Source organism: Leiobunum rupestre, chromosome 6, assembly GCF_980474605.1.
Source record: "Leiobunum rupestre chromosome 6, qqLeiRupe1.1.hap1, whole genome shotgun sequence".
Lineage (NCBI taxonomy): Eukaryota > Metazoa > Arthropoda > Arachnida > Opiliones > Sclerosomatidae > Leiobunum > Leiobunum rupestre.
Window position 1 is genome coordinate 37054135 of NC_143389.1, and position 13648 is coordinate 37067782.

Genomic DNA, 13648 nt, shown 5'->3' on the forward strand with positions numbered 1-13648 from the left:
GCCGAGCTGATATGACTCGCGTCAAATAACGTTTACGCCAAAGGGATCAAGCGTACACGGAAATTCTTAAGTCCACGAAAAAATGCTGCAATGATTTTGTAAATTCCTCGAAATAAATCAACAAATCCCTTGAAATTTATCCACAACACCCATGAAATAAATCCTCAAATCCCTTGAAATATATCCACTACACCCATGAAATAAATTCTCAAATCCCTTGAAATATATCCACAACACCCATGAAATAAATTCTCAAATCCCTTGAAATATATCCACAACACCCATGAAATAAATTCTCAAATCCCTTGAAATATATCCACAACACCCATGAAATAAATTCTCAAATCCCTTGAAATATATCCACAACACCCATTAAATAAATTCTCAAATCCGTTGTAATATATCCACAACACCCACGAAATAAATTCTCAAATCCCTTGAAATATATCCACAACACCCATGAAATAAATTCTCAAATCCTTTGAAATATATCCACAACACCCATGAAATAAATTCTCAAATCCCTTGAAATTTATCCACAACACCCAATGAAATAAATTCTCAAGTCCCTTGAAATATATCCACAACACCCATGAAATAAATTCTCAAATCCCTTGAAATATATCCACAACACCCATTAAATAAATTTCAAATCCCTTGAAATATATCCACAACACCCATGAAATAAATTCACAAATTCCAATAAAAAAGTTCACAAATTTCACTAAATAAATTCAAAAATCCTTGGAAATAAATTCACAACACCCACGAAATACATTCACAAATACCTGGAAGTAAATTCACAAATCCCTTGAAATATATCCACAAATACCACTAAATCATTTTACAATTCTCACGAAATAAATAAAAAAATCCTTGGAAATAAATAAAAAAATCCTTGGAAATAAATTCACATATCCCTGGAAATAAATTTACTAATCCCTGGAAATAAATTCACAAATCCCTTGAAATATATCCACAAATCCAACTAAATAAATTCACAAACCCTCTAAATAATTTCACAAATCTCACGAAATAAATTCACAAATCCCTGGAAATAAATTCACAAATCCCTGGAAATAAATTCACAAATCCCTGGAAATAAATTCACAAATCCCTGGCAATAAATTCACAAGTACCTTGAAAAATTCAAAATCTATGGAAAAATATCCCCCTTATATTTCACATTTTTCAAAAATCCTGCCAATCCACAAAATCCGACGAAAAAAAATACTTATTCACAAAATGTCTACAAAATTAAAGAGAAAAATCTGACATATCGTTTGACGTCCTCAGACCAGAAAATAAAAGAAAAAAATCTTCTTTAAAAATACTCAAATCCACAAATTCCCCAAAAAAATAAAAATGCGAGGATATTTAGAAAATATAGGTAGTTTTTAAAAAATCCACAAATCCATGACAAACATTTAAAAATCCACCAAATAAACAAAAACGTTAATTTTATTAAAATTCCGAAAGCCAAGGGAATATCCGAAAAATAATCTCGGTTTGCATATTGCATTTGATTATTTTACTCAATTTCCGAACCTCCGTTTTACCGCCCTCATATCACATTTCGTCTTCCATTTCCAATCAGTGGTGTAGCCAGGATTTCGGTTCGTAAGGGGCATACCATTGAAAAAAAGTAAAAATTTATATATATATATATATATATATTCACGCCACTGGATACGCTACTGTTTCCAATTAGCCTTTACATTTTACATAGAGCCACGTAGCGACCAAAGCTCATAAACGGCTCAATTTCCGTCTGCTAAGGAGACGATAAATCAACTGCAAAGGCTAATTGAGATTACTGTACGAGGTCCGTCTTGGAGCGATCCCGGATCACACGGAGAGGAGGAAACGCTATTAGAAGACGAATTTACAATCTCGCTCACGAAATAATGACTAGTCATCTTGTTATCCAAGGTAATGACATGTACTAGACAAAAGGGCTATATTGTACTTTCTTCGATGAAAGTCGAGTGGCACAACTAATGTATTTGTAACCTTTGATTAAAAATTTAAAGAAAACAATATCATACTAGCTAGGTTTTCAACTACAATAGCTTTTAAGATAATTTCATCCTCTACAAAAGCATGCTAAATTTTCTTTTTTTTTGCCACTGAACTTTGGAGCCCCTTCAAATTAATTTTTAGATCAACGGAATTTTTTGAGTACCTTGTTTTGGAAATAAGGTAGAAGTTAGATGGCGCCTGTACCAATGGGTGCGAAATACAAATATCACAGTAGTCGAATGATCAGACACACACATATCGTTAGGGATTGTGTGTAAAAATCGTTACTTCCTTTAAAGATTTAAAAAACCTTTTTACATTATTTTGCTTTGCCCAATGTGCATTCACTTCTAGCTGGTATGTTACTCGCTTCTGAGTTTTTTCAAAAATAACAAAACCAGTGTTTTTCGTTGTTTTTAACTACTTTTATAAAGGTTATCCCTATATTTTAAAAGTTATCCCTATATTATAAAAGTTATCCCTATATTTTAAACGTTATCCCTATATTATAAAAGTTATCCCTATATTTTAAAGTTATCCCTATATTTTAAAGGTTATCCCTATATTTTAAAGTTATCCCAATAGTTCTAAAAAGGTAGACCGTGGAATAGGTGCATTCCGAAAGTCAGTGGGTGCATGAACACTGTATCTGCTGAGGTGGCGGAGTGGTTAGCACTTTCGCCTCGCAGCAAGAGCAGCCGGGTTCGATCCCAGCTTGTGGCGTTGAGTTTGGCAGTTCTCTCCCCACTGGTTTAAAATTTGTTGAGGTTAACGGTAATAGTTAGTGTAGGGAGCTGTTGGCTCGCGTGGCATGAAGGGCTTGCCACCACCCTCTTACGCATTGTAACCCGGCCACCTGAATTAAAGGCATTAAAAGTCGCTCGATGACTTAGGCCTAAGGTGGTGCCTTGGGTATTAGCCTAGCTGATTATTACTATTATTGATTATTATTATTATTCATTGTCCATGGTGGGTGAAAAAAATCCTACTTCTCCTACGTCATACCAGAGACTGTTGTGAACTTCCGTCATTATCTCTCCCACTCGCCAATTATAGAGCAGGCACGATTTACGAACCTTGCCACTCGCCAAAGTTTAAATGCAGACGACGGAACCGAGGATTCTTGACGGAATAGACGATGAATATGATATTGAGAAAGTAAGTAATTATCATAATGATTTTCAGCCACTGGGTGGAGTGCATTTGGCCGACTGCTCATATGTCCGAATGCCCATTTGGCCGACAGCTCATTTGGTCGACTTTTCAGTCGGCAAAATGAGCAGACCATATGGCCGACTAGTCATTAGGCCGACTACTCAGTTGGAATACTGCTCATTTGGCCGACTGCTCATTTGAACGACAGCTCATTTGAATGACTCTATAACCTGTCCTAAACTATGTCTTTAGTGTTAGGTTGACTTATAGAACGGGCAATGTATTCTAAGTATTGGCGCCTGACGGCGCCGCGCACTCACTTCGCTCGAGCACTTGGGGGCCGGACCGGCGCCCCTACCAGCCCCGTTCTTTATAACCAAGCTGGGCCTTCTAAAACGCGACCTAGAGGACAGTGTACCTACCCATACGCACCTAGTATCGTCCAACCGGCTAATGAGCAGTCGGCCAAATGAGCAGTCGGCCAAATGAGCAGTCGGCCAAACGAGCAGTCGGTCAAATGAGCAATCGGTCAAATGAGTAGTCAGACAAATGAGCAGTCGGTTAAATGAGTAGTCGGACAAATGAGCAGTCGGTCAAATGCACTGCCCATTTGGCCGTCTTCTCAGTCGGCCAAATGGACAGTCGGCGTAACGTGTTTTTTGTGGTCGGCCAAATGAGAAGTCGGCCAAACGAAACTCTCCCCAGCCACTTACTTTTTGAAATGGATATATTTTTTGCTTGAATAGTTGACCATTGTGAAAGACGAATTTGGTTCGGATTGGCTTTCTAGTACATCCCAAGAATTATAGTTCACGAAGTCGCTTCCGAGTTTCTCTATTTGGATATTTTTCGATGTAGTATAACTTTAACCCACTTATTGTTTTATGTTACCATAAGCCTATAATCTTGATGTTACTTATGCTCTCTATGAAAAACACTCTTTAATACGTATGGAGAAATGATTAAATGATAAAAATAATTAATCAAGCGCTAAGCCATGGAGTGTAGATTAAGAAGGAGAGGTAAGGTTTTCACCCGAGCCCATGTAAACAAGAAAGATGACCGTAATCGTTACTCGTTGACTCGGTTCGCGCTTAAGCCTTAGTTATAATCGTAGTTGTTTTTAAAATTTTTATCCAACAATGGAGGCAAATTTAAAGTTTCGAAAAGGAAAAAAAAAATGCGTTTATGGTAGCTGGGGGAGTGATTCACGGTACCCTGCCACATATAATTTCAAGAATATTACGTTTATACCGTTTCCTAAACCAACTACAAAATTGGAAAAATGTCTACTGTGGATAGATCGATGTGGCCGTTTAGATAATTTCGATATTAAAAGCATAAGACCTGATTCATTCGTGTGTTCCCTACATTTCGTTGGAGAAAATGGACCAACTACTGATAATCCTGACATATTAGATTATAGAAACACTGAAGAATACAGGGTAAGGATATTTGCTTTTTACTTAACGTGTTCAAATAAACATGGCTTAAAATAATTTCTTGTATGTAGATTTATAAAGAGCAATATGCTTTGTATGAGCATCAGGATATCTCGCGCTTAGCTACCACCATACCTGTTGTGTTGGATCCTATTCAAGTCAAGAAAGAGCTTCAACTTAGCACCCAACAAAAAAGTTTTGATAACTTAAATTTCACAAAAGTAGAAAACATGGTACCTATTTCTAATAATAGTTTCGCCCACGCTGAAAACCTTGGTATGGAAGTAGTTTTCAGGGAGATTAAATGTACTTCATCACCTTTTCAAACATCACGTTCGCAAACATTATTCGATAATCAGAATTTATCAGAAGTGGAAAACATGATACCAATATCTAATAGTAGTTACACTGATGCTAAAAACTGTGGTATGGAAGTAGACTTCAGGGAGATTAAATGTACTTCATCACCTTTGCAAACATTAGTGGATAGTACGGATACATCTACGGAAATAATTGGCCATTTCAAGTATAATTCACCCATTTTGGAAGCATTGCCAACTGATCCAACAGAAGATTTATTGGCAAAATTGCACTACAGCGGCCTCATGTAATTTCGTGTTTTTTTTGGTGGAGAATGTAGCACTTGACGCGTAGATTACGAAACTATTTTTTTTTGGGGCCGCAAATGATAATTAAATTAATTAACTTAATGTTAAAAATGTACTAATTTTAGGGAATTACCGTGTTTTTGTATTTGTGGGTGGCGGAGAATTTAGCACTTGACGCGTAGATTACGAAACTAATTTTTTTGGACCGCAAATGATAATTAAATTAATTAACTTAATGTTAAAAATGTACTAATTGTAGGAAATTACCGTGTTTTTGTATTTTTGGGTGGCGGAGAATGTAGCACTTGACGCGTTGATTACGAAACTTTTGTTTTTGGGTCGAAAATGATAATTAAATTAATTAACTTAATGTTAAAAAGTTAGTAGAGTGGAAACAAACAGTAACAAGCCGTGGTGTAGGCGACAACCCGACGAAGATAATTACTTCCAAAACACGTAAAAGACGTTACTAAACTCCCCGTATTGGCGCCTAACGGCGCCGCGCACTCGCTTCGCTCAAGCGCTGGGGGCGCGCAGCGCCTCCCCAACCCCATACTAAAAAAAGCGATGGGCCATCTATAACGCGACCTAGAGGACAGTACCAAGCCTTACGCATCAAGTATATACTTTTAATCTCAACCAGAAACAAAGTGGCCCAATAATAGAAAACACCGAGAAAATGAACAAAAACTGTAAAAGATTTGATAAAGTACGGGAATATCACTTTGTGGCCCAAAAATACAAAACACCGAGAAAATGAACAAAAACTGTAACTGATTTTATACAAAAAGGGAATATCACGTGGAATTCATTAGGACACCGAAACTGTGTTGCCGGCGAACACACGACGGAAATAAGTACAACAAAACACGTGCAAATGCCCAAAAATTAGAAATTTAAAATTACATTAAAAAATTAAATAATCATTTGCGGCCAAAATAAAAATTACCCTCGGCGTCTACGTGACAAGGTCTATCAGGCGCAACCAAAATTAATATAAAATTCAATGAAAATGAGAAATTTTTAAAATTAAAAAAATTAAGTTAAACAATTAAATAATCATTTGCGGCCAAAATAAAAATTACCCTCGGCATCTACGTGACAAGGTCTATCAGGCGCAACCAAAATTAATATAAAATTCAATGAAAATGTGAAATTTTTAAAATTAAAAAAATTAAGTTAAACAATTAAATAATCATTTGCGGCCAAAATAAAAATTACCCTCGACATCTACGTGACAATGTCTATCAGGCGCAACCAAAATTAATATAAAATTCAATGAAAATGAGAAATTTTTAAAATTAAAAAAATTAAGTTAAACAATTAAATAATCATTTGCGGCCAAAATAAAAAATACCCTCGACATCTACGTGACAAGGTCTATCAGGCGCAACTAAAATTAATATCAAATTCGATGAGGCCGCTGTACTACACTTCACCCGATTTATTTTCCAATTTTTCAAACGAATTTTCAAAAAGGGTTCTGAAAGGATGGGCTTTTTCCTTTGACGTAGTGAAAAAGAATGTGAATTTTTTTAAATTTTCCCATGAACATAGCAGCATGACTATCGCTCTTTCGTTGAAATTATCTCAAAGCAAATATGAAAATCATTCAGTGTTGATGAAAGTTTTGAACAAAAAAGTGCCAAGTACACATAAAGCCATTGTAGAGCTTGAAAATCATTTTAATGATCCAGAGGAACTGAAAGTAGCAAACATTGTGAATGTGCTGAGTATGTTAGATGATTACGCAGTTTGCTCGGGTATACAAAATGATAAATTCCTAGAAGAATTTAAAAATAGGATGGAAAACCAATATTATTATTCATGGCATGATAACTCATTACATTCTAGCCAATGTGACTATTTAATTCATCAAAAAATCTGCAAGAGATGTAAAACATTAAAGGATACACTTGCAAAAAGACTAAATAGAAGAAAAAAAAAAGGTCATCAGAATCATTTAAAAATACTGCTTTATCAAAAAAATCTCATGCTCAGCTCTTTGAAAATTAAAAAAAAAATAAGAATTAACTTTTTTTTTGTTCAGATAAATGAAGTAAGGTTTGTTTACACTGGCTCGGGGATGCGCGAATTTCTACAAAACGATTCGTAAAACCATCCGACGCGACGTTTTGGTCGAGGGGGCGGCCAAAGTTTACCTCTCATTACTCAGGCACTCACAGCAGAGAAAATCCCGAGCTCTCTCAAAACCAAAACACTTCTATAGGAATCTAGCCAGTCAATCAAGGTCATTGAAAGGGATGTTCGTTCGGATTTATTTCCACCGTTGTTGGGTACTCGAATATTGTCAAAAACAATTCGGCCAGTTTTACAGCTATTCTGATACTCGAATGTAGTTAGAGTATCTGACCTCAATAATCGTCGGGTACTCCATGCTGACCGAGTACTCGCAGAGCCCTAATTTCCACACTTCTTATAATTTATTGGTCATAAAGAGAATTAAGTAGCTCTAAACAGCTGACACTTTCTAAGCAAATCAAGCCTGAGAGGAATGGACAGTGTTTCAAAAGGGCTTAACATAAAACGGCAGGGTTTCTAAATTTCAGACCACGTTTCAATTTACACCAATGGCCCATAGTTTTGATAAGGGACAATGTTACACCATAAGTCTATGCTGTTATCCCTTAAATATGACTGCTTATTCTTCACAAGCAAAACCTATTTGTAAAAGCCTCCATAACAGAGCCTTGCAACCCTGTCAAAGGGTAATGTCACTAGAATAAATTATAAAAAATGTTGTATTCACGAGGAAGGAAACAAATTATTCCTGTCTGATATTACAATCAGTTTTATAATTATTTGAAAATGTAAAAATTATCTAAATCACATTTATTAATAAAACTAATTACAGATAATTAAAATATTTTTAATTTTATCATCTTCTTGTAAAGGTTTCTAAATATAACAATATGTACAGAATTATATTACACTAACGTTTTAATGGTCAAATCACTGGGTTCATTTATCACATTTTAATACAATAAAATATTAATCGAATCCTTTCCCAAAACAAAGAAATTGTGCAAATTTCATTAGCTTTGTGTTTTGGACATTTCTGAAAATATCAACCGAGACGTAAATGCTACAAAAATGGCAAATACTACTGTCATTATTGTGCTGTAACTCAACGAAACACCAAAAATCTGAGAAAAAATAAGAAAAAAAGAATGAAATAAATGAAATTTGATAATTTAAATTTTTAGTTACCATCATGTTTAAGGGATTTTGGCAGAGAAATCGTATCATATGAAGTCGTTCCTCAGTTGGGCATATACACTGAAAAACAAATATCTTAAGCTGTGGAAGTATTGGATAAAGTCTTCTCTTTACCTGTATCATGCGATAACCTTCCATATTAACCTCCGCAAAAGCAGAACTTAAAAGAGGCAGAATTAGCAACGGCATAACAAATAATACAACATCGGGTACTGAAGGGGTATGATCTTGCCAATGAATTAAATAAATGAAACACCAAACAATTATCAATGAAATTAAGCTGGCCATCCAGCGTTGTAGTGCGCAAGACGTAACTCTCAAACGACACTGAAAAACCCAATTAAACCTTATTAAAATATTACAACCAGATTATGAAGTAAATTACAGATAATTTCCAGTATTTATGAAGTATTTCGGCATTGGTCATGGAATGTGGTGTTATAGATATGTTATCTCCGGTATTATTTTCAAAATTTCCACTCTGAATTGGTATGAACTGGTTTTCATTAACGTCACGAAGAGTTGATGGCTTCAGTTCCAGTTTCGAATCACTGCAACTTTTCATTTTTGTGGATTCTGAAAAACTGGAAGACAGATTTTGATCCGATAATGAAATAGAAGCGATTTTTCTGTTTTGGTCATTGGAAGAACTTTGACTATTTGATGAACACTCCTTAAATTGAGAGCGAGTTTTACGGTTGACTAATATAAACTGATCATCTTTGCCATCATCACAAGCGAAAGACGAATCCTCTTCGAGCCAAAATGTTTCTGAAAAGAAAAGATATAAAATAAGTAACTTAAAACTAATTACCGCTAAATCTTATTATACCTTCGCAAACCTCTTCTTTTGTCATTGGATCAATCTGAAATTCTTTGGCATAATAATGGTCCTTAACAAGGGCATCTAACTCCAATTCTCTGACAAATCGTCTAATTCCTTCATATTTAAGTAAATGATTGAATAAGTTATCTCAATAACTAAGACAAGATTAATTCTAGCCCATTGATTACAAACCTATAGTATGAGTTCTGCAAAGCGATATTAAAACGATAGCAACAAGAGTATTCCAAATAAGGAAAAACACAGAGAATATAACTCTGCTAAAAAACTGCAACTGGCAAACAATAACTTCCAAATCAATTTTCTGGCATGTATTGGCGTCCAATAAATAGACCGAATACAAATCTTGCAGTATTATAAAGATAAGACCAAGAAAAAACACTAGAAAAGCTGCATTAATCTTGAAAATAGTCCTTGCGTGCATTCTAATGTCTTTGAGAAATTGTCTATGTCGAAAAAGTCGGCCAGTCAGTGATTTCGCATATAGTCCTAGGGAAGTCCACATAATAGCAATCAATATTGAAACAGTTCCACTTAAAATGTCTTCTTTAGTGTTTTCAGATGCAATATCATAGGCAATGAACCAAACTTGTGACATGATAAATGTCAATGCGGATCTAGATAAGAAAAGGGCTTCAGACTATATTTTAAGATTTAAAATTGATCCTTTCCTATGGCAATATGTTTACCCAAATGTAAATATGTGTAAAAAAGTAGCAAATATTGGTTTGTCTCGATTGTGAAGAGGAATTCCAAGGGCTTTGGCAATACAAAACCAAGCCCAAAATGGAAGACGCTGAGATTGCTTTGTGGTATATTTTCCACTTTCCATAGAATTTTTTGCACTCAAATCCACGATGCTAACTTGCGGTTGTTGGTCATCTGAATCCTCTGATAACTTTGAAATTCTTTTTGGAGATCTGTACAAGCAAGAAGTCTAATTTTAATGTCAATCACGTATTAAAATATGTAATATGCAATCACCTGCAAAGTCTCGCTACTTTGGGAGGTAAATCCATTTCACAGGTTTCCTCCAGTCCAATGTTATTTGAAAAAATTTCGGGATTGTTTTTCATCTTGAAATTGTTACAACTATACATGAAATATTATCATTACATTTAGATATGTATTGTTGTTAACTTCAAATGTTGACACCCCGCCTTTTCTGCTCCCTTTATATTACGAATGTCAATAATGAACTGTCATATTGAATAGGTTCATGGAATCATGGTGAATGAACTAATGGACGGTTTTAGAAAGCTCATGGTGAAGCAGATACCATGAAGGAAATTTAATATTTTTACAGGTTTGCCATGCATTAAATAAAGAAGGCAGGGATTGTGGCGCACAAAGGAATCTCTTGGGCACACTCAGACAAATAATACCAAGCGTTTAGGGAGCAATTAATAATGATGCCGACCTCTTGAGGACGACCACTAAATATTTATCGTACCTTCACACCTGGTGTATCCATTGTATCACTCTTTGGAGGGGCCACGTCTAACAGCTTGAGTGGCCCAGAATTAATTTGTGACTAATGAAAGGACTTAAATGCTGGAGATTGTAGTGCGGAAAGTGGCATTGCCCTGTGGGTGGTTTTTATGTTTACTGTAATAATTTTTTTTAAATTCAACTCTATATTCTTTAACATTTTATTAACTAACAACACTGATACCAAACCAAAAAGGTTACAACCGAGGAAGCACTTAGTTCAAATAAAATAAACAATCCTTCAATGCGGCCCTCGAAGGGGACGTGTTCAAAATGATTGCCGGAGTAGCATAATTAATTAATAATAATTGTACATTACGTCCACCGGACCGTTGCTCGCCCCCTAGCTACGCCACTGGATCACCATAGAAATCGGATAAATATTTCTCCAATTTCTGCAACACCTCTTTTCGACGCCACTGATGTATGAGTCGTCGCGAGTTCTACTAGACAAGATAAATCCTCACTTGTGGCTTGCCCACTCTCCGAGTAAACTTCGATCTCCTTACGCCGTTTTCTGTTAAGTCATTATTTATCAGTTTGAACTTGAAGCGGTTCAAATCACTTAAGTAATATGGCTCGGTCGTTTTTATTTGGGAATTCCTCTGGAAGTCAATCGCAAAATAAGTATTTAGTAGAGTTTAGAGCCGGTAAAATGACTGTGAAAGGAAAAATGGTACACCCAGATAAGAGGAAGGGCCTTGTCTATGTTCACCAAACTGATGATTCATTGATGCACTTTTGCTGGAAAGACCGTACTACAGGAGCAGTTGAAGATGTATTTAAATTAGCCTCTCTGGTTAAGCCCGCTTTAGAAAACGTGTAGGATTGTAAATGTTGTCTTGTTGTAAAAAGACGGTTTTCCCTACCTTTTTTCTATGGTGGTCATTAATTTGGAATTCCGATGTTCATCATATACTTAATCAAATCTTAATTCTGCTATTGATGACTTATTAGGAGTTAATAATTTTTCCGGATGATGCGGAATTCAAGAAGGTTCCCCAATGTACTACTGGCAGAGTTTTTGTTTTGAAGTTTAAATCATCTAATAGGCGATGCTTTTATTGGATGCAAGTACGTGGAATTGAAATTTCAGGCCGCCTTAGACTGTTTGACTATTTATGATGTTTAATCTAGGAGCCCAAAACTGAGAAGGATGATGAATTCTGCTCCAAAGTGAATGAATTTTTGAATAATCCACCCACACCTGGGTCTAGTGGACTTGGTTCGTCAGGCTCGTCTGGTGGATTAGCTGGTCTTCAAAGTGATTTATCAAGCCTCGGAGATGGAGACCTTCAGGTAAAAAAAATTAAATAATAATTATTTAATTTCTCATGTATGTTTAGTGTGTTATATTATAAATTTATAGAATTTGCTGAATAACATAAGTCAAGAACAATTGGCACAGATTCTTGGTACTTATATTACTATAAATAAAATATTGAGAATGTTGGAAAATGTGAATGTATTTTTTCAGGCAGTAGTGGTGTGGCAAATTTGAGCAGTCTGCTCTCGAGACCGTCTTCTATGCAATCTTCTTCGGTGGCTTCTAGCGCCAATGCCGCAACCACACCAACCCCGTATGATTCTATTTCAAATTTACTTTGGAAATTAATTAGTATGAAGTTTTCATTTTAATTTCTAGACCTCCAAGGGCTGGAGTTGAAACACCGAGTGAAAGGGCATCAACTACTCCTTCTTTGGCTACTCCGACTCTCACTCCCACTCCGACTCCTACTCCTCAAACCGCAACCCCATCAGCTGCTACAACTCCGAGTGTTCCCAGTTCAGCTGCCACAAACACTCAGATTCAACTCAGTGATGTGCAAAACATTTTGTCCAATCTAAATGGTTATATATCAACGCTTTACGTTCACTTTATCCAAATCTTTGAATTTCTACTAACTTCAACCCTTTTAATTTTTTAATATTGTATGAGAAGAAACTGGAGGGTCAAGCTCTAGTGTTGGTAAGTCTTCTTGATTAATTTTAGTGGGTTACGCAATGGGGAATTTAAAGTTAAGAATAAGTTTTGGGGGTAGGATTATTTACGTATTTCCACTGGTAATATGCAGCGGTTGATCTGTCCACTGCAATTACAGCGGAGGCATTGGCACCTTTGCTCGCAAATGCTGATCTCATGGAAAGAATCCGTAAGCTGCTCCCCAACACCCAAGATTTGCCAACAATTGAGCTTGGTGTAGTTCCGGAACAATTGAAAACTACAGTTCAGTCACCCCAATTTCAACAAGTAAAATTTTAACATTAGACTAAATTTGGTTAAGGCAAAAATTAACCTTTAAAACCTTACTTTTCAGTCACTGAGCCTTTTTAGCCACGCTCTTCAGTCGGGTCAATTAGGTCCTCTAATGGCTCAGTTTGGACAAAGCCAACAAGTTATCGACGCTGCAAATTTAGGTGGTAAGTTATCTAGGAACTGCTCAGTTTTTTCAATACAAACATTCTTTTTCATTTTTAGATCTTGATGCTTTTGTTAAAGCTCTGCAGAGCAGTAAAAATTCGGAGAAAAAGGAAGAGGACACAGAAATGACCCTGGACTAAATTTTCCATTCTTCGTATTCTACCTATTTAAAAGAGTAGAATATTTGGTTCAATAGTTAGTCTTCTTGATGATTTTGGAAATGTACTGTTACAATTAAAGATATTCAAATCGTAAAACACTTTTGGTCCTCAATTCATTAACAAATAGTCCAATTTGTACTTAATTTAGAGAGTAAATTTATAATTATAAACATAAGTTTGACACTTGTATAAATAAGTAAGAAATTTACCCATGTCTGTGAATGTATTAAGGCCTTTTCACACGAGTCAACTAGTTAGTTCGT

At 35.6% G+C, this 13648-nt stretch overlaps 3 protein-coding genes across 5 annotated transcripts; 2 read left to right on the forward strand and 1 right to left on the reverse strand.

The window, feature by feature from the left end:
• Positions 1-4206: 4206 nt before the first annotated feature.
• On the forward strand, positions 4207-7285 carry LOC149940791 (uncharacterized). Its single transcript, XM_090179369.1, has 4 exons — positions 4207-4622; positions 4691-5226; positions 6785-7122; positions 7278-7285. The coding sequence occupies exons 1-4, from the start codon at positions 4320-4322 to the stop codon at positions 7283-7285; spliced, it is 1185 nt and encodes a 394-aa protein (XP_090035495.1). The 5' UTR covers positions 4207-4319.
• An 880-nt stretch (positions 7286-8165) lies between these two features.
• On the reverse strand, positions 8166-10848 carry LOC149940792 (uncharacterized). 2 transcript variants are annotated; one of them, XM_090177342.1, is made up of 9 exons: positions 10765-10848; positions 10296-10403; positions 10001-10231; positions 9486-9928; positions 9300-9407; positions 8853-9238; positions 8582-8794; positions 8459-8527; positions 8166-8394 (listed from the first exon to the last, which is right to left on the reverse strand). In XM_090177342.1, the coding sequence occupies exons 2-9, from the start codon at positions 10385-10387 to the stop codon at positions 8284-8286; spliced, it is 1653 nt and encodes a 550-aa protein (XP_090033468.1). In that variant the 5' UTR covers positions 10388-10403; positions 10765-10848; the 3' UTR covers positions 8166-8283. The 2 variants fall into 2 exon arrangements, with proteins under 2 accessions (XP_090033468.1, XP_090033467.1); XM_090177341.1 differs by lacking the exon at positions 10765-10848 and having other exon boundaries at positions 10296-10508.
• Positions 10849-11289: 441 nt separating this feature from the next.
• Positions 11290-13481, forward strand: LOC149940793 (proteasomal ubiquitin receptor ADRM1-like). Of its 2 annotated transcripts, none has more exons than XM_090177343.1 (10): positions 11290-11580; positions 11760-11876; positions 11940-12101; positions 12172-12217; positions 12280-12382; positions 12448-12653; positions 12745-12771; positions 12878-13053; positions 13121-13223; positions 13282-13481. In XM_090177343.1, the coding sequence occupies exons 1-10, from the start codon at positions 11377-11379 to the stop codon at positions 13362-13364; spliced, it is 1227 nt and encodes a 408-aa protein (XP_090033469.1). In that variant the 5' UTR covers positions 11290-11376; the 3' UTR covers positions 13365-13481. The 2 variants fall into 2 exon arrangements, with proteins under 2 accessions (XP_090033469.1, XP_090033470.1); XM_090177344.1 differs by having other exon boundaries at positions 11291-11580; positions 12905-13053.
• The last annotated feature ends 167 nt before the right edge of the window (positions 13482-13648 follow it).

Bases quoted from the DNA above. Each gene is read 5' to 3' on its own strand.
- LOC149940791 (XM_090179369.1), top strand. From the start codon at position 4,320: ATGGAGGCAAATTTAAAGTTTCGAAAAGGAAAAAAAAAATGCGTTTAT. The intron at 4,623-4,690 runs GTAAGGATATTT...TCTTGTATGTAG, and splicing joins GAAACACTGAAGAATACAGG to ATTTATAAAGAGCAATATGC. The intron at 5,227-6,784 runs GTAATTTCGTGT...CCATGAACATAG, and splicing joins TTGCACTACAGCGGCCTCAT to CAGCATGACTATCGCTCTTT.
- LOC149940792 (XM_090177341.1), bottom strand. From the start codon at position 10,411: ATGTATAGTTGTAACAATTTCAAGATGAAAAACAATCCCGAAATTTTT. The intron at 10,232-10,295 runs GTGATTGCATAT...TTGCTTGTACAG, and splicing joins AAAGTAGCGAGACTTTGCAG to ATCTCCAAAAAGAATTTCAA. The intron at 8,395-8,458 runs GTAACTAAAAAT...ATTTTTTCTCAG, and splicing joins AAAATCCCTTAAACATGATG to ATTTTTGGTGTTTCGTTGAG.
- LOC149940793 (XM_090177343.1), top strand. From the start codon at position 11,377: ATGGCTCGGTCGTTTTTATTTGGGAATTCCTCTGGAAGTCAATCGCAA. The intron at 12,383-12,447 runs GTATGATTCTAT...TTTAATTTCTAG, and splicing joins GCCGCAACCACACCAACCCC to ACCTCCAAGGGCTGGAGTTG. The intron at 13,224-13,281 runs GTAAGTTATCTA...TTTCATTTTTAG, and splicing joins CGACGCTGCAAATTTAGGTG to ATCTTGATGCTTTTGTTAAA.